The 23,427-nt window shown below is 42.9% G+C and overlaps 1 protein-coding gene across 2 annotated transcripts in view; it reads right to left on the bottom strand.

Moving 5' to 3' along the window:
• Positions 1-442: 442 nt before the first annotated feature.
• The window catches only part of LOC119169593 (cell adhesion molecule Dscam1), a 267,272-nt gene continuing 244,287 nt past the window's right edge, over positions 443-23,427 (bottom strand). The window contains exons 16-27 of one of the 2 annotated variants that reach the window (XR_012893886.1): positions 20,393-20,551; positions 17,860-17,930; positions 15,831-16,152; positions 13,142-13,240; positions 11,652-11,846; positions 9,769-10,086; positions 8,538-8,708; positions 6,635-6,877; positions 5,920-5,983; positions 4,286-4,370; positions 1,802-1,941; positions 443-876 (exon numbers count right to left, since the gene is read on the bottom strand). Coding sequence is in view for 1 of the 2 variants with exons in the window: in XM_075887263.1 (XP_075743378.1) it covers positions 806-876; positions 1,802-1,941; positions 4,286-4,370; positions 5,920-5,983; positions 6,639-6,877; positions 8,538-8,708; positions 9,769-10,086; positions 11,652-11,846; positions 13,142-13,240; positions 15,831-16,152; positions 17,860-17,930; positions 20,393-20,551 (1,934 nt within the window). In the remaining variant the exon portion in view is untranslated. The remainder of the gene's footprint in view (positions 877-1,801; positions 1,942-4,285; positions 4,371-5,919; positions 5,984-6,634; positions 6,878-8,537; positions 8,709-9,768; positions 10,087-11,651; positions 11,847-13,141; positions 13,241-15,830; positions 16,153-17,859; positions 17,931-20,392; positions 20,552-23,427) is intronic. The other variant, XM_075887263.1, reaches the window with a different exon arrangement.

Here is a 23,427-nt window from a genome sequence, read left to right as displayed (position 1 = left end):
CAGCGTCAGGAGATCGCAGATGGCAGGCCTATCGGCGAGAGCTACGGTGGAGTCGTAGATAGTAGGCAACCCAACCGTTCAGGGCGGAATCCAGCAAGCGAGTCCCCGCTTGGGCCATCTGTTTCGAATGCGCATTATATGGCTGGTTACGCCAAACACATGATTGAACCCCGCTCAAAGGTGCTTCACATCCACTACTACTACTACTCGTAATAATAATAATAATAATAATAATAATAATAATAATAATAATAATAATAATAATAATAATATTGGCATTATGGGAGCCAACATTTCGACCAGCAGTCTGGTAATTGCTGCCTTGAACAGAACAATGTCACTAGTCGAAAAGATGGCCCCAGTGATCACCTAATTTCAAGTACCTAAACAGCACTAAACGAAAAACGCTCGCACACAATGAAAAAAGAAAGTTCAGTAAATGTCCGCATATAACTGGCAAACATTTTGCCTTTGATTTATTTCCCATAACTTGTAATAGTTTTCTTTATACGTACTTCAATGTACAGAGTACGTTGTGCAAAAGAAGAAACAAAGATGGCGAACAGTTCTTAAAAAAAACGAAGTTCTCTTCCGCGCACCAACCTTTAGATGCAAACTGTGAAGACAAATCGGTGAAGTTGACGGCCACACTCATTGTCTTTTTTTTGCTGAGTTCACACTGTGTTACCACAATCACGTATTTTCTAGTCACAGGGAGACAAGCCACTCGGTGCGGTCCTTCTACTGAAACCAGTCTGTGCAGGAACATGAACCGTCACTGAAAGGCACTCTGCTGGCGTCCAGCCTACGTTATCGATGTGTACTCCCCGGCACATCGGACGCTTGTAGCTTCGTAGGCGCTTGGGTACTTCTTCCCTGCAATAATAAAAAAAAACGTTCTAATCTTACTTTATATACTCTGTCATAGTATAACCTCCGTACAAGCAAAACGTTTAAGCAAGACTGCTTGTGCAAGCATATAGAATGTTACGTTTTTCTGCTATGATCTCGTTTACAGTACTTCGTGTCTTTTCAAGCTGACAATATTGAGCTTCTCGATGTCGGTTAGGCACTGAAGAGCGAATATTCGATGATGGATTCCTACCTCCAGATAAAGTTTTACTTACCCCCTTTCCCTGCGAACCTTTGTATAGCCGGTCAGTGCTATAATCGGGTACATTTAAGACCGAACAGCTTGTTTAGGTTGGAGACATTTCGTCGTGCGGCAGCCAATAGCCTCCGTGGCTCATAAAATAGCCTCACTCATGCAATCGGCGATGTTCTCCGAAAGCAGGGCCACATGCTGTCTTGCTAATGAACTGTCTGGATCGCACACCCACAGGTACAGGCTCATGTGCGTCTTCCTTTGAGAAGTAAATCTTGCAGACTTCTGAAACTGCATTTCCACAATGGCCATTCTTTCTTTATTTTCTGTTTTTTACATTATATTAGCCGTGTTTCTCACTAACGAGGGCCTACTTAACAAGGAAGCCTGCATAGGGTATGGCAGCCATACTGACAGAGTCACTACTGGAAAGAATAATGAGTCTCGTACACATGTTCATTATGAATTATGCCAGTATTTCACAGAGGCCGGTCAACTTCACCCCTTGCGGTGCTTTTCTCTGTGCACGTTCTAAGTTTTATTATCCGCAGCTAGTTCTTCGCTTGTCCCGAAATGGCCTTACCAAACAAAAAAAAATACAGAACAATTCACTGTCTAATAGCCTTTCAGCAAGTGACGTGAAGTGTGCTAGCAAAGTGGCTTAATGTTTGGTCCGATGTAATAGTCGTTACGTACAGGAACGGATTGGGTCATCCGTTGTGGCGTCGAGGTCCCAGGACGAGAATTTTTCTAGAGGCACGATGAGCGTCTGAGGAATGGTTTCGCCACGCTCTTCATCCAGCAGATCCTCAGCGTCATTCTCGCTCCCCGAACTTCTGTAAATGTCAAGAAATTTAGTGTGGCGGTGGCGGATCCACTCCTTAATGAAAGCCCCGATTCACCTATCAATTTTACCTAGCAAAGACTAGTAAGTTCAACCACACGAGAAATGTGCTCCACACTTGCCTTCACGGCTACCACTGGTGCTGACTAACACTCGCAGGTTTGGATGCACACAAAGAGACGATAAAATGAATGGCAGGACAACAGCCGCCACCGCTCAATTGGTATAGGGCAAAGGGCACGTTACCAGAAGCGTGCAAGTTTGGTTTTGAGCCCGCGTCAAAGGGTACACTTGATCCCTTTACCTAATTCATACTTGCGTCATAATTACTGAACATAGTTAAAAGAGTACAAATAAGATCTACACAACTTGGAATGGGCAGTACTTAAAACACGGACACAAACTATAAAAAAGCAGATAGAGCAATCTACGTTTCTATCTTTTGTCTACGTTTCTTATACGCTGTATATTCTCAGTTATGCATCTTTATCACCCTGCCCAACTTTCGGGACTTAGCAGTGCTCTACACCTTCCATGTGCTTGCCAGCCTGCCGCTTACGTGGCAGCTCTATCACCAACTACGATCACATATCCTACTCCTGCCTCTTGGCACCTCAGCAGTTCGCAGCATTGCTGAGAGGATGCTTTGTCCGATACCAGGTCGGATCTTAAACTTCACCTGGTGATTTTTGAGAAAAATGACACGGATCGGCATGGCCTGGGTGCCACAACCGACAGCCTGATGGCCACCCACAAGGTTGCTCCATTTAATTTTTAACAATTTTTTTCTACCGTTGGCCTTCACATGAATAAAATTTTTCATCTTATACACCATACATTGGATCTTTGTCTCTCTGTTTTTATTATCATATACGTAGTTGTAGCACTATCATCACGACCACTACTTTAGTACACTTATGATGAATTCCACTGAGAGAGTCAGAAATCAAGAGTAGAGGGCAGGGTAGTGGGAAGTGGGAGAAAAAGCACTAAGAGCAGGGTCACTCGATCTGCCACTGGAATGCGTCACACTCCTGCAGAGCAGGTGACAGGGGGAAGAGTGAGGAGACCTTGTGACCAGAACAGCAGCAAAATACGACTGAAATCGGTCAGTCACTGCTTTATAAGCCTCATACATAGTATGTTTGTGCAACAAAGCATTCGTCAGACGTCCTGCTGTCATCATCGCCACCCGTAAAAAACAGCAAAACAGCGGTTTCAAACTTCACCTAGTCGCTACCATTACCACCGCACTCGCTCGTTGAAGAAAAATTGGGAGACAGTGACATAAAGAGGCCACGTGACTCGTCGTACTGCGCCTATTCCGCTTTTCAGGCGAGATCACTACAAACTGCTCCTATAACTGCTCTCGGTGCAGCAAAATTATCCTTGCTCTACAAATGGATAACAGTGCACCTGTTCGACCACTGAAACACGCCGGCTCTGAGGAAAGCACTTTCAGCGTGCTTTTGAGTGCACCTGTTCTCCCAGTGGAATTCGCCATTATTGACCAGCGGTTACCTTGCCCTTTCCCTAAAATGTCCTTAACACGCACGTCTTTCAGGACCGATTCTAATCTATTCTTGTTTCTTAACGTCATCATTGGATGCATTTAATTGTTGTGTGTTTCTCAGCGGACCAAGTTGGCTGCGGCAGAATACATATTTTACAGGAAATTTTGCAATCGAACTAACGAATGACTTCACTGGCCTGATTTATTATGATTTTTATTATACATAATTTTTTTTCGTTTGTACCCGTAAGAAACAAACGAGTGATCTCATATCACCAAACTATAAAAGATTAATCCTAAAAAGCATCCACTTTGGGCCATGTCAGTAGCTTTCGTATTTGTAAGCGCATTCTTGGATCAAATGGGATGTGTCTTTGAAAGAGCTTTGATGATAAGCAATGCCCAAAAACATAAAAAAAACAAGAAATAGCTTGACTGTGGTCACATAATGTCTCTCGCATCTTATTATTGCATTTCACGCCTTAACTCATAGCCGAGAACTGTTCAAGACTGCCACTTCTTGCAATCTAGGAGTAATAACATTAATAACATATATACTTATTTTATACTTCCAATGTTGCTAGCAATAACGCCAACTTCTATTTCGTTAGCAAGTCATTCTAAGGTGCCACTTCGCTGGTCAATGCCATCTCATATTTTTATAGCAGATGTTTTTATATATACTGCAAACTGCTCTCAATATACAATGATGTTATCGTGTCTTCCGAGTTAGAAAATGCGTTCTCATATCCACTGTATGTGCTACCAATTGCTGGTTACCATACGTTTCTCGCTTAGCGACCAGTATAGAACCACGACTCACCTGTCACCATCGTCCCTCCATCTCGTTCTGCGCCCCTTCGGCTTCGATATGTGGAACGGCGAGCTTCTGTAAATTGCTTCTTGGCCTGCAGGAATCGAGGCGCGCGTGTTGCTCGTGTTTTCCACTTGAATTTTTTTTTATTGCAGGCGTTCGCGACATTCGTGAACGCTCAACATAAAATTACCAGTTTGACACACTTATATTTCTTTACAGCCATTTTGGTGGTTGCAAATGGTACTTGTTTAATAAAAATAACTGGTTGACTTTCCCGTCACAGGAAACAATAAAACACGAAAGTAAAACATGTCCTCACAAAAGTAGTCTAGTAATTACCCCGCATCAATATAAAAGAGCTTGCGGAAAATCTATTAGTGTTTGACAGCTGAAGCACCGCCACCGCTTAGCGTGAATGGATCCAGGTTGACGCCCAGTCTTACATCACCAACCCAACGACTAACGTCCATCGTTGGTGATACGAACCCTTGTGGTCCTAGATGCTTATTGCAGATGTAGTAGTTGACGGTGAGGGTGGAACCAGAGAAAACATTGTCACAGCCAGAAAATCGTGACTGATTAGACGCCAAACTTGAGCCTACGGGCGGCAACTTGGACTCACTAAACACCACTGTCAGACTAGAGGAAAACGCAGCGCGCGTCGTGTCATCCGTTTTGCCACCCTCGATTATTTGCCGGGAGGGTGGGGAACACGGATGGGTGTTCCCCACCCATCCGTGAACATATGGGTCAAACCTGTGTGCGTCGCTGAGCTATTGCAGACATAGATGGATGGATAATATGAGCAGTGCTGACGCTTGGGGCAAGGTCGACACATGTAGGTGTGTTAAGGCGTTGACAAATTGCATTTCTCCCATTGGCAAAGCACCAGTTGGGATAGACGCTTAGAAACGACGTCTTGAAGGAACTAATCGTGGATGTTACGGTCATGATGCATTACTGCCCTTTATCAAGAACGCTTCGAGAGGATATTCGTAGACATAAAAGGCGCATTTTTAAAATTTACTAACTATGTGACTGTTGATTGATTGATTGATCTGTGGGGTTTTACGTCCCCAAACCACAATACGAATATGCGAAACGTCGTAGTGGAGGGCTCCGGAAATTTCGAACACCTGGGGTTCTATAACGTGCACCCAAATCTGAGTACACGGGCCTGCAACATTTTCGCCTCCATCAGAAATTCAGCCGCCACTGCCGGCATTTGATCCCGCGACCTGCGGGTCAGCAGCCGAGTACCTTAGCCACTAGATCCTCATGGCTGGGCAAACGATGTGACCATGGCGCCGTGGATAGAGTGTCCGGCATTTCTTGTCATAGACCCAGAGTTCTTCGGTTCGACTCTGGTTCCCCAAACATTTTTCTTTGGCTTCTGATCATGCGAGGAATCTTGACGTCAATTCCGTGACAGGAATATGTGACTGAAATCTTGGCGGACGCCGGCATAAAACACTTTCGTGTTAAAGAAATAATGAATAAGTATTAGGAAGACACATGCGTGGAATTAAGAGTCTCTAAAGACATGCGTACGCCTCATCATTTTATAATGAAATAATTAGGCACGTGGAGCTTCACCACAAACTACACTTCTTTAAGCAACGAGATGTTCAAATGCATACCTGCTTTTTCGTAGACTTCCATGCACGTCAGCAGCTCCTCTTGACTTGGCTCCCACATTTCTAGCTGCAGTTGTTTAGAGAAGCAAGCATGAGATCAAGAGGGCAAGCGTATCATTCTAAAAAGTTTGGATTGTGCAGTGCGTGCAGATTAAAATTAACGCTAGCTCCCACTTCGGTGACCTATTATTTTGTAAACACGGCAAGCACAATGTCATGAGTTAAAAGCATGGCAGCGAGTGCAGTGCTTTTTCTCACGTTTGGCCGACATACCAATATTTCCAAGGTACTAATACCCGCACTTTAAACGTGGTGGTAATGTGAGGTTATTGTACTTAATGACAGTGCTTTACACATGTTCAAGTGAGGTGGCATAAAAACATTCACCCATTACGGATATACTCGCCTTTAGAGCACAAATAAATACATATTCACTGTTAAATCCTCAGAAAAGAGAACTTTCAGGTGACCTTATTTCACAGCTTATGGTAAGGAAATGAGCATTCATATTTCAAACATCTTGACTTAAACAAGACAGGATGCGTCAACAATGACATTTTATTGCGGTTGATAATTATGACATTACCCTTTCTAAGTACGACGCTGTGTTCTTTTCGACGCACACCATGGCGGCTAGGTTATATTGCCAAGTTAACGATACTACGTTAAGAGCAAACAAATAAAGACGTTAGAAGTGCATGGGGGTTTGTATATTGACCTACTCTCTTGACGGGGTAGGGCACGTCGTATGTGCGGCTTTTAGGATCGTCCATTGCCGAACATTCTCGAGCGCCAGCCACGTTGTTGCATTGACCACTCCCGGGACCAGCCGCCGTGCCACTCCTATTGTGGGTGGCGTAAGGCGCTGGGTAGTAGACGGGTTCTCTGGCTTGAGACTCGTGCGACACGGCCAACATCAAGTCACCCTTGCTGGCGTCGCAGCACTCCGCGACCACCATTCCTGCAACATTCAGGGTGGCAGCCGATGAGTGTCAGCGAAATGGCTCCATGCAATGCACATCAGCAACGCGCGATTAGGGAATATGGTTTATTGTTTGCAATGAGTCGCGCAGAGCTTGGCACAGTAAAGCACGGGCTGATCACTATCGCTCTTCCCACCGACCGACGCGTCTAAGTTCGAGATACGTGGCTTCCTGCTTGAGATCACACACTTTCTTAGGACGCCTCATGACTATGAACGTGATCTGTTGCAACGAGACTTTGCACGACAGAGGTGCACGCGACGACCCTGTCGGTAAGCACAGCTTGCTCGCTTCCTCTTTCTCAGGTGTTTTCTGTGGAGTTCATCTGTTCTCTATGATGTTCACCTCTGTTTTATATGGGTTCACGTGTTCCATATGGTGTTCATCTGCTTCATACGGTATTCTTCTCTGTTTCCTGCGGGTTCATCTGCTTCCTGTGGTATTCATCTCTGGCACCCCATGGTAAAAGTTACGGGGCACCAGAGATGAGCGCCCAAGGGAAGAGGACGACGTTGGTTGATATCTCGCGCACATCGGGCTTCATCTTGTACACCTGCCTGCTTTTTCTCTTTTTTGCTGACACTCTCTTTCTCTTTCTTTCAATATTTCGTTCTCTCTATACCTCTTTTTCTAATTTTAATACAATATACTTTCTCTTCTCGTTTTTTCTCTCTTCCTTGCAATCACGTCTCTTCCACACACTCATATGCGTTTTCTAACCTTCTTTCTATGCAATACTAAGCGATAATATGCCACACTCTGTGAACATGCCTGCACAGGCGAGTGGTCACGGCACTTGCCTTCTGATTAAGGGTGTGCCGGCTTGATTCCGACCTTGTGAATAACTTTTTCTGCAAAAAAAGTTTCTTTTCACTTTTTAAAATATACTTTTCTTTCCATCTCTCCGTTCGTTTTTCAGCCTCCTTCACTGCCTCTTTCTTTGTCTATCTCGCTATTTACTCGTTCGCTCCACATAAGAGTTACAACTGGTCATGCCATAGCAGGCAGTAGGAGATATGGCCAAATTATGTTGCACATAATCGTTGATGATAATGATGATGATTATGATGACAGTTTTGTTACATAATCCACACTTTCCGGATCGTTTGAACATCTTCGCATTCAAAAGTAAGAGATCTACAAAGTTTATAAAGAAAGGGCCGGCGCAGTTAAGCTGTAAGTTCGGCAAGAAATGTGTCAAGATGAAATATTATTCGCCAGTGAAGCTGCTTTGATACCACTCGAAAATGATTCGTTTTGATAGCTGCGAGAATATTTGAGGTATAAAACGACGTATACTAGTTTTTTTTCTACAGGACTGGGTATCTGCATTACTGATAGCTTGCTCTTCTATAGAGTGGTTTGGCTGCACCCTCGGCACAATACATTAGAGAGGCCGACAAAAGTGTTCGAAGTTTTCAAGCAAACACGCAATATTGATTTGCTATGCGTGCTACTCTAGCCGCCGATGTCATTATGCGTGTCTGCTATAGTGGTTTCTCCGCATTAATGTGTTTCCTTCATTACACAGGTGACGAATAAATCATATTGTAGTGACAGAGAGGTCAGTAGACACCGGTAGGAGGCACCAGCAAATGAAACCATAGTGATGCCGGGGAGAAGAGGTTGCGCATTTACCGTCTCCAATGCGCTGGCGAGGATCGTAATTTCTTCTTCGCAGGATAACGCAGACCACGCCCACTACGATGATGAGAACCACAATGGCGCTCACGATTGGCACAGTCACAGTCAGGTGTCGGTAGAAGGTCACCTGAGGATCCAGGAGCTCGTAGCTGCGGGAGGGCAGTTCTGCACGCGCGCGAGCGTGTTCAAGCGTGTTAATTGTTATTTAAGCGTTTGTTACACAGTGTCTAAAAGTAGCGTAATAAACAATACTGACTGATAGACAAAACGATAATTGTTTGTGTCTGTGGCTTTCGGTCATACTAAATGCGCCAGGCAACAGATGTGAAGCGGTTACTTCAATTTAGACCTTTTTTTTGAAATGACACAAATTATTGGTTCCACATGCCCTGAACAACTTTCAAAAACTTATTGGTTGCACATGGATGGATGTAATAAACTCGCCCGGGAAAACTTTCAAACTTTGTAGCACTAATCAAAATTTATTAACATGAGTGTTATGTTATTGTTTACTCGGAAAAGCTTGCCTTGAGATTGGTCAACATCAAAGGAAGGTGGAGGCAAATATTGTCCAAGTATTACCTTTATACTGAGGTGATACGCGCTCACCTTCACCGATAAACACAATGCTTCATGCTCCTGTAATGTCAGTGTAGTGTTCTGTAACGATGTTCTGTAACGATGTTCTGTACACTACACGTTCTGTAACGAACGTGTAGTGTTCTGTAATGATTACATCTACGCGGCTCGGTGGCAATGCCCACAGAGTACACAACTGCTAAGTTATTATTTTTTGTAATAACGGGGAATGTGGTAATTAGGTAACGGTAACAAACACGTAGTAAAATTATAAGATGAACATTTCTTCAAAAGCATAAAGCTTTAGCTGTATTCGGCTAATATAGGTAATAATTGAAGGGAGCATATAACTGATAGAGCAGTATTCCCCCAAAACAATCAAAGGTAAAGTTCCATGAAGAATTTGTCGAGGTAAATCATCGGTACGTTGTCAGCAACATTTTCTTCAAAGGAAGCTGACTTGGATAAGTGATTAAACCGGTACAAACTATTGGTTTGGTGAAAATAACCTGATGTCTTTTATATGCCATAGTTGAGTCAGGGCTTGTTTTTTAATTGCCACATTCCACAAAATTCGCCCACTTCAGGCACAACAAACGGTGTTTCCCGTCGCATTTTTAACAACCCGAGAAACACCCGAGCTTACCTCCAGTAAGTGTGAGCGTGGCGAAACTCAACTCCACTTCCGTTGAGCCGGCATCGTTGTGGGCAGACATGAGAAGCGTATACCAGGAACCCGGGGCCAAATCGGCGAGCTGCACGAGTTGCTGTTGTGGTACAACGTTGTTCGAGTGCAGTGTCCACTCGGTCGAGGTCGTGGAAGGAGAAGCAGCGCGCGCTTCGGGTCGATATTGGACGACGAAGTAGGAGACCGGGCAGCCTCCGCTTTCCCAGGCGTCCAAGTGGAGCACCACGAACGTCGAGTTGATTTCAAATAGTCGGCTTGGGTCCGGCTCTAATGGTCCTGAAAAGTAACACAAAATTTACCATGTATTACTTTCTAGAAGACCGTGGTTTTTGTATGAGATGGGTATCTAAAAGTTTAACCTTCAACAAGCAGGAAACATTTGACGACAATTTTCTACACTGTTGGAAAGGTGTATTTATTTAGGATGTATTACCGAGGACAATCAGAAAATTTTCCGTTAGACCTTCTTGGAATTTGGTATTTAGCAGTATAAAATAATGAAGCATTACTTTCCTTTTAATTGTCATGACTGCTTTGCACAGTATATGGCGCTCTTGAATGGCTGGATTTTACTGTGACCCTGACAGAAGACAAGCAAGACACTATTTTAAAGAATGTATATCAGGTTTTCTCGAGGTAGCAATCACAGCCACTTGTAATACTTGCGCAGGTGATATAACGGCGAACTGTTCATATGCGCCATTTAGCGCTCGCGGTACATAGATATTGGAACTGCTTGATCGTATTTTCTATCACTAAAGCTTTTACATACTCTTTCAAGTTGAAAACTGCCACTGAGATGGGCAAGAAAAACTGGCCTCATTTCGTTCCATTCGTGAAGTAGAAGAGAGAAAAATTAAGAACACGTTGGACGCTTCGCGTCTGGTGCCACGGAGTGGCAGCAGACACAGAGGGGTCATTCCACGTGCCAGAGTTTCTGTGCCAAGGGTTCAACACTTAAACGTGCTGAGCGTCCTACACCTAGGAATTTTTCGCATTGTCCCCACGATCGGAGGCACCTCACCTAGATACGCACCGTTTCCGTCATCAGCCCACCACTGACCAAACAACGCTGTCGTTAGAAAACGTCGTCACGGGATGTCGTAAGACATTACGTCACCTGGGGATGTCATCATCACGTGATTATTTTTTTTACATTACTTGGGGTGATGACAATGCAGCACGTGGATTAGTTTATGGGTTTTATTTATGGGTGGATTAATTAATCCACCCATTAATTTATGGGTGGATTAATTTATGGTTTTTTAAAGCCTTCACAGACTGTTTTACTATAGTGCCGTGCAAAGCTTTGCGTTTGCCTTGCGTATGAGTCGCGCCCTAACCTCTTGAGGGCTCCTATTGAGTTACAAACGCTAAAACTACACCCGCGACACCGGCAAGCTCTTCACACTGTATTTTGAAACTCTAAAATAGACAACTATCCGTCTGCGACACGAAGCCAGAAGAAAACCCATAAGAATTCTTCAGAAAGAAAAACCTCTTACTTGCCGAGAAATTTGTCCTGGTCCGGTGATCAAACCCGGGCCAACGCCATTCTGGGACGGTCGCTCTGCCAATTGAGCTAACTATGAAGCTAGCAATCGTCGGCAGCGCGATGTGAATTCATCGACAAGTCGAAGCACACAGACACAAAGAATGAGAATGAGTTTCGCGGAGACCCGCAAGGTGACAAATAAGGTTAAGAAATGGACAACAGACAACCACTTGTGGTTGTTTATTCATCCTCTCTTAACTCTTTTTGCCACCTTAGGGCTGTCCACAGAACTCATTTGCATTCTAAAACTCTTTAACGACTTAAGATCGTAATCTAGAGCACTCACGTCCCCCGTTTGTGCGGACGCTGAGCGTTTCGCCTTGGGGTCCCTTGCCGGCGCGGTTTGCAGCTCGGATGTAGACGAGGTACTCGGTGCCGCACCGCAGGTCTGTCAAGGTAAACGCCCGGCGATCGTGGGGAACGGAGACTTCGTGCCACTCGCTGCCGGCGCTCCCTTCCACTTTGTAGTACAACGAGAAGCCTGCAGTGCCATGCAAGAGGCCAGGAAATGGTGACTTTTAAGCACAAAAACTCATGAACGCGTGGGAGCAGCTCTCCATGGTAAACATAATTGATCCTTCTCACAATCATAAATAAAAGCCTTGTATTGAAATTCCTACGTTTTGCTTTTATTATTGGTGGTAGGTGCCTTTTACACACACCATAACATCAATGCGTATATTTCTCAAGAACCAAAGCTACGAAGGCACTACGCCTATCTGTATCATACGATATCTCTCTGCTTTATTAACATATATATTTTGATGTTTTTTTTTCTTCCACGCTATTTCTCTGCCTTACCTTCTCACCTAACAAAGTAGCGTAAAACATCTTGATCTAAATTAAGACCTAAGAAACTGATTTTATGTTATCGAATATTAGGCGGCTTGGTCGCTCTATATTTCCATTGCTTCAATGCAAAATATGAAATGGAGGGCTCAGTTCCTTGAGAGGACAGTCGCATCTTCTGGGATGCTATGCATGCCCTACTTAAATAAAATTGTGCTCTCTATCAAAAAATACCATAATACACATGTAGTGCCTTCATCATAATATTCACTTCTTGACCACCGCATCACGCCTTTCGAGCAGCTTTTGCCTAGCTCGAGCTACGCGAGAAAAGAACGAGCTCACGTTCGGGGCGTGTCGGACACTGGCAACCACCACCGCTCCTTTTGACCAAAGTAATAAAGTGTGCGAGATTTGCCATGGCCCCATCGGCCGCCCTCACGACGTCGTCTCTCGTCTCCCTCTCTCGCTACACACATATGACACAAGCCCAATAATCTTGTATGATCATACGAGAACATACTTGATTCATGTATGTTCACACGACATTGTTGGATACGAGGCATATACATGTGTCACATGAGAATGCTCGGCAGGGTAGTTCATCATTTTGACGTGCTAGAAGTTATTTCCGATCGCACTGACAAATGATCTTAATAAACAATCGTCAGTGTTTTTTTCTCAATTTAAGCTTGATATTTGAAACCATCTCTGCCCTAGAACGCTAAACAACACGTAATAATCAAGATCCTGAAATAGTAAGAAATTCTACACGGCAATCAATGATTTTTCCGATACCTTCACTAGGGTAATGAACTTGAGAAGAAAATATAACTAAAACGTTGTCAAGATCTCACGCGAGAGCTTGGCGACAGTCCGTAATAACCATGACTTACAAGCCACCCTATTGGTTGAGCGAAAAATGCCGTGAAAGTATTGGAAGATGACGGGAACAGAACTTTACTTTTGTCAATCTCTGTTTCTTACCAGTGATTGGGGCTTCCTGAAGATGTTCGTTCTCCCAGTTGACGGATATGGACCGAGCCGTGGTGCCGCCTATCCGCAAGTGCGGGGCGCTCGGCGGGTCTGCGTCAGTGCCGTGCCAAGCGGTCAGATGGCGGGAAGGGTGCACGAAATCACACAGCAAACGAAACACACACAAAATGGGAAGGGCGCGTCAGACGAACAACGCGTCGGTGGGACGGAAAGATGAAGAGAACTGGCGTCGCTTTCAAAAGAAGACGTCTCATAGAGAGACGCTTTCTCTCGACATAGACGGAGTGGTCGGGAGACGACAGCAATATCGCGGCCGCACGTAGCTAGTTTGGGACGCGCTTTAATAGAGGGAGGCTCGCCCGAAGAGACGATTAATGAAAGATGGTTGGGCCGTGCGCTGGACGGCGGTAATATTGACCCGTTCCGCCCAGCCCATTGATGAAGAATGAGCACCGAGTGAAAAAGCGCCAAATGTAAAAACGCACTAGACGTGACGAGAATGAAAAGCGCTGCGCACCTATCGAGATGATATTTCTTGCTTCCTGTCGAACTGCGGGTAACCAGCGGGAGAAGCTTATTGAAGCCTTCGCGCTTTCTCTAACTTCGGCGGAAATTGCGTTCGTCATCGTCACTGTCATCTCGTGAAGGTTATGTGTGCACGGCTCTTGTGTATTGATGACTCCGTATGGTGAATGCGAAGCAATGTGGCCGTTCAGCGAAAGTTTGCGGAAGAATGGGCTAAAGCAGCGAAATCTACGCACGCTCTACACAAAATAGAGTACCTTGGGACAGATTGACAGTTAGTAACCATCTTAATAAAGGATATTTTAGTTACTTCTTTGCATAGACAAACGAAAAACTTTGCAAGACTGGTTTTCGCACACATGAGTAAGACTTAAAAAAAAGAAAAATATTCATGTTTGTGAGACCTTAATGACGAGATTTTTGCATGGCAGGGCGTTGCACTAAAGTTCGTGGCTTAACATTGTCATGTACGTCAGATGATAACCAGTCCCTTCTGGCTAAATCGCGGCTTTTCTATATAGCATTCGACCGATAAGGGCTGCAGCCTCTCTTGTAATACATGAGTGTACCTATAATGCTATCACCTCCAAGCTGTGTGGTAACGAGCCACCGAAGCAGCGAACGCAAAAGCAGTCATGAAACAGCGGGCATTTGTATAAGTCGTCACTCAAAATGAATCTGCCTTGATAATTATAGCCCCATAAGAGCAGTAATTTCAGCAGAGATACACAATGTAAGTTTATATATCCTAATGCAAAGAGCAACCAAGATATCATACATAACTATTTGGCGCACGAATCTAGCTTGAGTTGTGAAATAACTACACTCTTGCTGTCACTGTTTCTTTCAACACTCACTACAAATGCACCAACGCAACGAGGTCGCAGTAAACAAGAGACACTACGAACGGCAACGTAGGAAGTGGGCTATACTGTTACACTCATGTGATTTATTTTCTAGCAAGTGTCGCAAGGGCATCCGACCAAGAAAAAGCGCATTTCGTCACTTTCAGAATTCATAAATCATTTCGCAAAGAGCCCCTACACCACCCAGTGGTCAAAATAGGGCTCAAGTGTTGCAGTTAAATGCGAAAATGTTTCGATATGGTACCGCAATAGTGTAGTTGCATGCGCTTTCTTCTTCAAATGCGGCCCTCGCTCATCTCAATAATAATAATAATAATAATAATAATAATAATAATAATAATAATAATAATAATAATAATAATAGTAATAATAATAATATTAATAATAATAACGGTATTATTATTATTATAAATATAATTATTATTATTATTATTATTATTATTATTATTATTATTATTATTATTATTATTATTATTATTATTATTATTATTATTATTATTATTATTATTATTATTATTATTATTATTATTATTATTATTATTATACCTGTGGTTTTACGCCCAAAAACCACTATATAAATATTAGAGACGCCGAAGTGAAGAGTTTCGGATAGTTTCGACCACCTGATGTTGGTTAAAGTGCACTGGCGTCGTACAGTTCACGGGCCTGTATCTCGCCTCCATGTAAATGAGACCACCATGGCCTGGATCTAACCAGTGACCATCATGTTAGCAGCCGAGCATCTTACCCACTGTTTCACCAAGGCGGACACCCTCACTCATTTCGCTCTTTCCTTCTCTTTCCTAATTTCGTTCATTCGTTTCTCCTTTCCAAGTGTTCCTTCTATAGAAAGAAAAGCAAGTAGAGCACGTGTCTACAAGAAGACAAGCAGCTTATTGCTACTGCTGGCATGACCAGGCTCTCCTGGTGACGTCGCGACTAACGCTGGGGATATTAACAATGACAGACAGGAGCAGAGGATTATTCTATTTTCTGAGCAGGGTGCCCGAGGCGCGGGATAGGGCAGTGGAACTTAGCGCTGGAGGCATTTGCCCCGTTTGGCGTTGGACGGCAATCGGGACTCAATGAACGCGTTTACTTGTACAGACTAAAATTATATCGGAGGTAATTTGGAAGCTACTTCAAAGTATTTATATGCGTTTGTACATCGCTACAGATGTACAAACGTTATTAAAATAGCAGCGTTTTACATCGAAGCCATAGGCACATATAACATTTGAGCCGCACAAGACAACCAAAGTAATTGAAAAGTGACACTCATTTCTTACCGAAGTCTAAGGTCCGCACTCTCACCACCTCAGACTGCGGCCCTGCACCTTTGGCGTTGAAAGCCTGCACGGTGACTGCGTACTCCGTCGAGCGGCGTAATCCCGTAAGCTCGTAGCTAAGCCGGTGAGGTTGCGACTCCGCCGCCGCACCTGCCGGTCCGATTTCGCTGAGACCAGAGGCGTGGTCGCGGCTGGTGGGAGCCGAAAGCAGCGTGGGAGAGGCATCGAATGTCTTGAAGGTGAACGCGTCCAGACTAGAAAGTTCGCGGTAGCCGACGTAAAACCCTTCGACTTGGTCATCCGCTTTTGTGTGTCTGGGGTTCTAGAGATGGTAATAAAAGTTGAAAAGAAAAGAAAAATAGAACGTTAAGACAAAGAGGTAATGGAACAATGTAGCAAATTTAGTAGTACTTATGCATCTAATCTCACATTTTCAAGTCCCTTAGTTTGCCACCAATACACGGTGATTTCATCTGTACCAGTCGTGCTGTAATATGTAATCGCAGTTATAGCATTTTTCTACCGGTGACGCTGTCATTATTATGTGATTTTTGAATTAAAGCATGTATACGGCATTCTGAACACTTTAACCAATGTTTATTAACGGCCATGCTGTATTGAGGCTCTTGTCATCCCGCCCCTCTCTTACGTAGTATCCTAAAAACGTTTTTTAGGGATAATAAATCATGACAATAATGATATCGAGAGCAGCTTCTTGGAGCATTTCGCTAATTTTAGAATATTTTAATTCTCCACAAAACACAATGAAAAATATATTCCATGTTTTATGTCCACACACTATCCTCTGAAATAAAAACTGACTTGTAAATTTAAGCTGTGTGAACTCAAGGTATCTTGTTTACGATTATAGTTAACCCATCTTGTAAGGACTGCATCTGTGGCTCTGAACATAAAATTGCTGAAGTCTTTGAAACTTTTACCTTATCACTTCATGCACCTCATTCGATATGGGTTGGTGTGAAACACGTTCTCCTGATTCATTGTATATCTTGGCGAGTGACGTTAACTAAAATTACAAATAAACGCACAATGTAATAAATGAAAATAATTGTTCGAGACACAGTCTTCTGGCTGTGACTGCAGTATTTTTAGCATGCTAATGTGCAGCTTGTGTGATAATTGAATACATCTACACTTTCAGAGAACGCGTAGAAGTAATGCCACAAGAATCACTTCGCCGATATGTTTCACAGTGTAAGCTACAATGCGTACGCTAATGACGTTAAATGATGGTGAGGGGCAGCTAAAACACACTATGTGCAGTGACGAGGGCATCTTCATGACATATGTTAGAAAGCGCGCGACACTATGTTTTAAAAGCAAAACACTAAAGCAAGTACACTGGAATAATTACTTGAAATTTGGGGAAAGATACAAGCAAGTTTTTTTTTACTTTTTTGCCGTTATTAGTATTCCTTCAAACTCACTCTCATGCCATACTCAATATGTTCTTTTTTTCTTTTCCGTATGAACATGAAAAAAACTGTTTTATGAATATACCGTTTTTTTTCTACTGATACGCACGCTCATGGAAATATCCATGTGATATCATCAGCCACTGAGCAGCTCAGTTCCCCCGTTTTGCCAGCCATTAAATTCATAACTCAAGGCACCGCACAACATAAAAGAAGCCTGAAGGGTGCCGCTGAAGTCTTTCCCGGCAATTTACTTCCGTAGAACATAAGTTAAACAAAGCGAGCTGGAAAGTTGGGAAGCACGCGAAATTACGTCTTCCGGAAACCCAAAGACTTTTCTGACAGCTTCGTAATTAAACGGACCAGCCAGTGACGTTTGTTTAAACGAAACAGGAGTCAGCAAGATTCTCGAACAATGCGCAAAGGGAATTGCGTTTCACGCTATTTGGGAAAGCAAAGCAACCAAAGGTAATACACTTATGGAGATGCGTATTTCTGGGTGACATTTTTCAGGTACCTACAAGAGCGTGCCAAAACACCCAGGTAACGTGAAAAATAAATCGGGTATCTAAACAGATAATCAGATTACTCACGTCAAAAGACACAGATATTGTCCTCGTATTTGTCGCTGTTGCTTGCACATTTTTTGGTGGGAACCGCGGAGCTGCATTAAAATACACATGGTGGATATACGTCAAAAGTAGATCTCTCAAGACGAGAGAAAAGGTTATAAATATGAACCATACAGATGGTACAACGACACGGTACATTTTACCGCAGTATAAAAAAGGCGCGCGTTTGCGTCGTAATAATTAAAAGCCTCTACATAACGAATGCAGGATTACTTAGTTTCTATAAAGCGAAGGAGTTCATCTTTTTACTAAAAAGTAAAGTAATATTTTTTTTTTACTAATATTGTGCATCAACAAGAGCAAACAAAGTTTTCGTAGCACACAGACCTCATGCGAAAAAACTCACTTTGATTAAAAGTGGCCCCAAGCTACCTCACGGTGTTACGCGATTCCACGTGTATTTTACCTAATGTTTTCACTGCGGTGCTCACTTGATTAGGTTTCACGTTTTTTTTACGTTTCCAGGCATAACTGCATTTAAGTAATACCTCTTTTATACAGTTTCACACACACACACACACACACACACACACACACGCACGCACACACACGCACACACACACGCACGCACACGCACACGCGCGCACACACGCACACACACACACACGCACACACACACACACGCACACACACACGCACAGACGCACGCACAGACGCACACACACACGCACACACGCGCACACACACACACACGCAGACACACACGCACGCACACACACGCACGCACACACACACACGCACACACACACGCACACACACACAAAGTCCAGAAGGCAGTGGAAGTGCTTTTTGAGAGGACGGGTTTGTGTGAACGCCTGTGACTTATGGTGGCGTTCCACACACTGAAGTGATTTTACTGACTCTCTCGCCCACTCTTCTATTCCTTAACTTCCCTCCTACCTCCTTCTCATGTTTTTTGTCCTTTTCCCTGATCTCCCAGTGTAGGGTAGCCAACCGGATGTCTTGCTGGCTAAAATCCGTGCCTTCTGCTTTTCCGTAAGCTTCTTTCCTCCCTTCATATACACACAAATATTCCATACAAACTACACTCATACATACGAACCTACACATACACACACATGTGCGCGCGTACTGACACACATGCACACGTGCAAGAACGCAAACACACACGCACACACGCCCGCTCATACGAGCGCATTATTACTTGTACAACAGAATTATTTTAAACGTTTTATATCATCAGTACCAAGCGTTCATGGAACTGCAATTTGCTCACGCAATTTTCTCTTCTATGACAGTTTAACTTCTAAACACTGTACGAAGAATACTATCCCAGCCAAAGTGTTATTAGAGCAATGTGGATCATTTTGCGATGATATTCACTTGACGTACTCTTCCCCACATAGTACTAAAAGGCCAGTACGAGCCATTATTTTGTATTGGGAGTCAAGTCAAAGTAGAACTGAGGTCAGAGCTGGCGAGATAATTACAACTTTCAGCAAACAGGCAAATGACTGCACGGAGCAGTTTGCGTCATGGCTTAAAACTTTGGACGTACTGAGCTTTTCTTTTTGGTTATTTCTCGCCTACCAGCAGTGTGCGCATTATTAATTCCGAGTCGGTCGCCTAGCCGTCCGGTGTTTGCGCTTGGCAGCCGGCGCATTAAATTAAGTTCCCGCGTAGGCTCTTGCACTATTTACAGCATTTTATATGAGTTCTCCAGAACGCAAAAGGGACACAAACGAAGAAATAGAGGTTTTTAGAAAAATTAAGTTTTTTAGTGCTAGTTCTATTGTTTCCACTGTGTACTTGTGCTTCATTGCGTGTTGAGAGACCTCAGATGGTCAAAATTCAATACAGAATTTTCCTCCACCACATCCTTCATACCAGCGTTGCGGTTCATTTATTTATTCTCTGCAAGCCGAATACCCAAACCTACTAGGTTGCTACATATCGTAGTACGCTCACCAAGCTATTATTCTGTACCAATGCAGACGCAAAATTTGGCGGTTAATGATTTAGTTAAAGAGCATTTTCAGCCTACTTTAACTCTCACTATTATAACCAGCAGAAAGTAATAATATTCTGGGCTTAATGTATAAAAAAGGAATGTGACTATGAGAGACTCGGTAGTGAAAGGTTCCGTTAATTTAGACCACCTTGTGTTCTTTAACGTGCGCTAACCCCACCCAGTACACGAATCAATAGTATTTCGCACTGCCAGACCATTTAAGGAATAAATGAGATTTGATGAAGCGGCTTTTCCGCCTTAATTTAAATCATGCTCCTCCGAAGTCATTGACAGTTCGTAACGTGTCAACTTTTTCTATGCCACCTCGACAGCACTTGCACATTCACACTCTGCATATATATTTCCTTGAGGTTCACGCACAGACATTTATGGTCGTTTAATTTCTGCAATAGTTGTTTCTGGTTTATACACGACATAAATTGTTTTTAAATTTCTCTTTCAGGGGTACATACGACTCACAAGCAAACGCCTGAAGAAAATAATGCCTTAACTTTTACTCACGTTCCTTCGAAGTAGTAAATTCCACAGGAGTACTGTAGTCACTGATTCCGAGTATGTTGTCAGCACGCACACGCAGATGATAACTAGTTGTCGGCAGCAGTCCACGCATCGTTGCCTTTGTCTCCAGGCCAGACACCGTGAGTGTGTCCTGCCAGACGCCTGGTACAGCAACGCGAAAACGGCATGCATGTTTTGTAGTTGCAGTGCCGGGAACCAGGAAGGGTAACAAGATTTAAAACATATTTTTAACAACTTCTGGTGCATTTGCCAAGTTGAGCATTTAGGAACACTTTAAGTGGAACAATAAAGAAATCGTCGACGAAATGGTCCATGACATACTGCCGAATACTGCCCACTATTCTTAAAAAAACAACCATATAAAACGTAATAACAAGATAAAAAGCGCACACAAATGACAGTAGCTTCTACATTGAGGGATTAATTCCTATGTCCTAAGCTGACTGCTCTAAAAAAATTCTAATAGCATTGCTCACAGATTACACGCTCTAATGTTTATTAACTATGCTGGATGTGTTGAAATGCTGCCAGCTGCATGTGAGGTGCCTGTCAAGGCACTCCATAATAATAAACTGCAATATAACAATTTACAAACATTTTATATGAGGTGTTTTACGCTTGTGAATGTCAAGAGAAAAGCATAAAGATGCTCAGGTGGCAAAGCTGCCGCCTAAATGTGTCAGCCTAAATGTACCAGCTCTAACCAAACCAGCCCCACCTCCACTAAATAAAATGTACCCTTTACAGAAAAAAATAATAAAAGTAGTGCAACACTGCCGAGTGTACAATACAAGGCTTGAATAAAGGCTGTAAGGGCTAAAAAATACTATTAAAAAGTTTTTGCTGTGTGTTCACTCCGTTTTTCACACATCGATTCCCTGGAAATAAAGGATATTTTCGGACGGTTTCATTAGTTCTCCTCTTTTGAGTGAAATGATTTGGATTGCAGGAAAGGTTTGGCTCCATGTGAGAGATTGGTAGGCAAAATTGTAGAGAAGTAAAGGCGCTATTCGCGTAGTTAAATGTACATGCAGTCAATACAGTTATTACCGGACGTAAAATTGTAGAAAATAGGTATGCATATATATTTATTTATATAAATCTACGTGTGCCATACATATGCTATTTTGCCATATAATACATCATGCATCATTTGCAATCAGTATTGAGGATGTTCAGTCAACTGCAAAAGTTTACGAATGCCGTGGGAGTATGCCAAGCTGCGTGTTCATGTCGCATCGCGATGCGCCACCATTATCGACCGCAGGACTTGGCCGGAAGAGGGTCTTCTTGTTATCCACGGGTACATCAATTTGTTGCTGCTGCGCAGCATATCATTAGTTGGTTGTTTTCACCCAATGCACTCATCTGCTAAATTAGAGTCACGCTAGCACTTCGATAGGAGAATCAAAACTCTAATGGGTAGCCTTTTTGTTTTTTTGTTTCCTTTCTGTCAGGTTCTTGCATCTGTTTATTTTTTTTGGACATGTTCCTTTTTGTTTCTTTCTTGCTCCTTCTCTAGGTGTGTTTCTCTTTGTCAGGCTTTATATTTATACATCACTTTCTTGCTTTCATTTCTCTCTGTCTCTTTGTCTTTCTCTTTTCTTTCTTTTGTTTTATTTCTCTCACATTTTATCTTACTGCCTCCCCTTTCTACTATTTTTTCTCTCTGGTTTCGGCGTCTATCGCTGTCTCTATGTGTTTATTCCCTTCCGTTCTTTATACTTTGCCTCTTTTTTTATTGCTTTCTATCTCTATTTTTTTCTCTCGTCTTTTTTCGCCCACTCTAGTTTTCTTTTTCTCTTCCTTTCCAGGTTTTTTTTTTAATCGCTTTGAAGTCTTTGATGTACTACGCTTAACCGAGCAAAGTTAATTTAGAGTTCGCATTTTTTGTACTCAGTAGTGGAACCTGTTTAGTTCCTGTGGCACATATCCACCTCCTGTATTCCGGCTGCCGGTAGTAAAACCAATATTTTTGCTGCTGGCTTACAGAACTCCGTTGCTGAAGTGCCTCTAGTCAAGTACGAGCATCTCGAATTGATAAATGCAATAAATGCACTGGGCACTCAAAATCTCGTCTGTTATGACTTGCGACAGTAAATACGCGCCATCGAAAGAGGTGAAACTTCAAACTGAACGGCGCTTGTCTGTATTCTAGTGGGTGCTCATCCTAAGAGGTAGGTGATGACGTAGAACAAAGAAGGGTCCAACGTAGTCTCTTTTCTCTGTCGTCACTCGCCCAGGTACATCTGCGTGCTAACCTCACTCGCAGTAGCAAGTGACACTGCGAGGCATACTTATTCGTGCTGACTTAATAGAAATAAGTAGAAATATAACGCCTTGTGTTTTTTTTGTTTGACACAATATCATTCAGAAGTATTTGTCTGTTAATTGCGAATAATATCAAGCCGGAATATCTAATTTGTGTAATCCATTGCCTAAATAAATCAATGATAGTTGAGAATATATATAAAACAAGTAAAACATATTTGTGCTTGTTTTCATGTTGCATTTGTTTTAGGGGCGAAGCTCCTTAAGTTCTAGGCTTGTACATTGGTGGCGTTGGCGTGCGCCGTAGCCGCGGTGCTGATGACGAGGACTCTCATCCATTGATACCATATACCAGTGTTTTATAGTCAGCGATACATCGACACCTGCGAAAATCTGTTTTTCTAATAACGAGTTGCTTACGCTCTCTATCTCTCGTATTACTGAAAACAACCAAGAAACGCCAGGCGAACGTGCACAGACCTCGTCTTTGCCACATTCAGCCTAGATGCGATAATATAAAGAAGTATTATGAAAACAATAAATGCAAAATAAAGAATTTCGCATTTGCTATCTTGCACAATGAATGCAAAACGAAATAACAACCTATTTTTGTTTTTATTATTTCTTACGTTTTACAGAAAGAGGAGCAAGAGCTAAAGGCCATATGGCCTGACAGATGCTCTTAATCCTTTGCACATTCAGCATGCATACTCATGCATTCGCACAACATATCATTTAAGACCGAT

This window comes from Rhipicephalus microplus, chromosome 2, assembly GCF_043290135.1.
Source record: "Rhipicephalus microplus isolate Deutch F79 chromosome 2, USDA_Rmic, whole genome shotgun sequence".
NCBI lineage: Eukaryota > Metazoa > Arthropoda > Arachnida > Ixodida > Ixodidae > Rhipicephalus > Rhipicephalus microplus.
The sequence above is the reverse complement of the archived record's forward strand: the minus strand, read 5'-3'. Positions and strand labels throughout refer to the sequence as shown.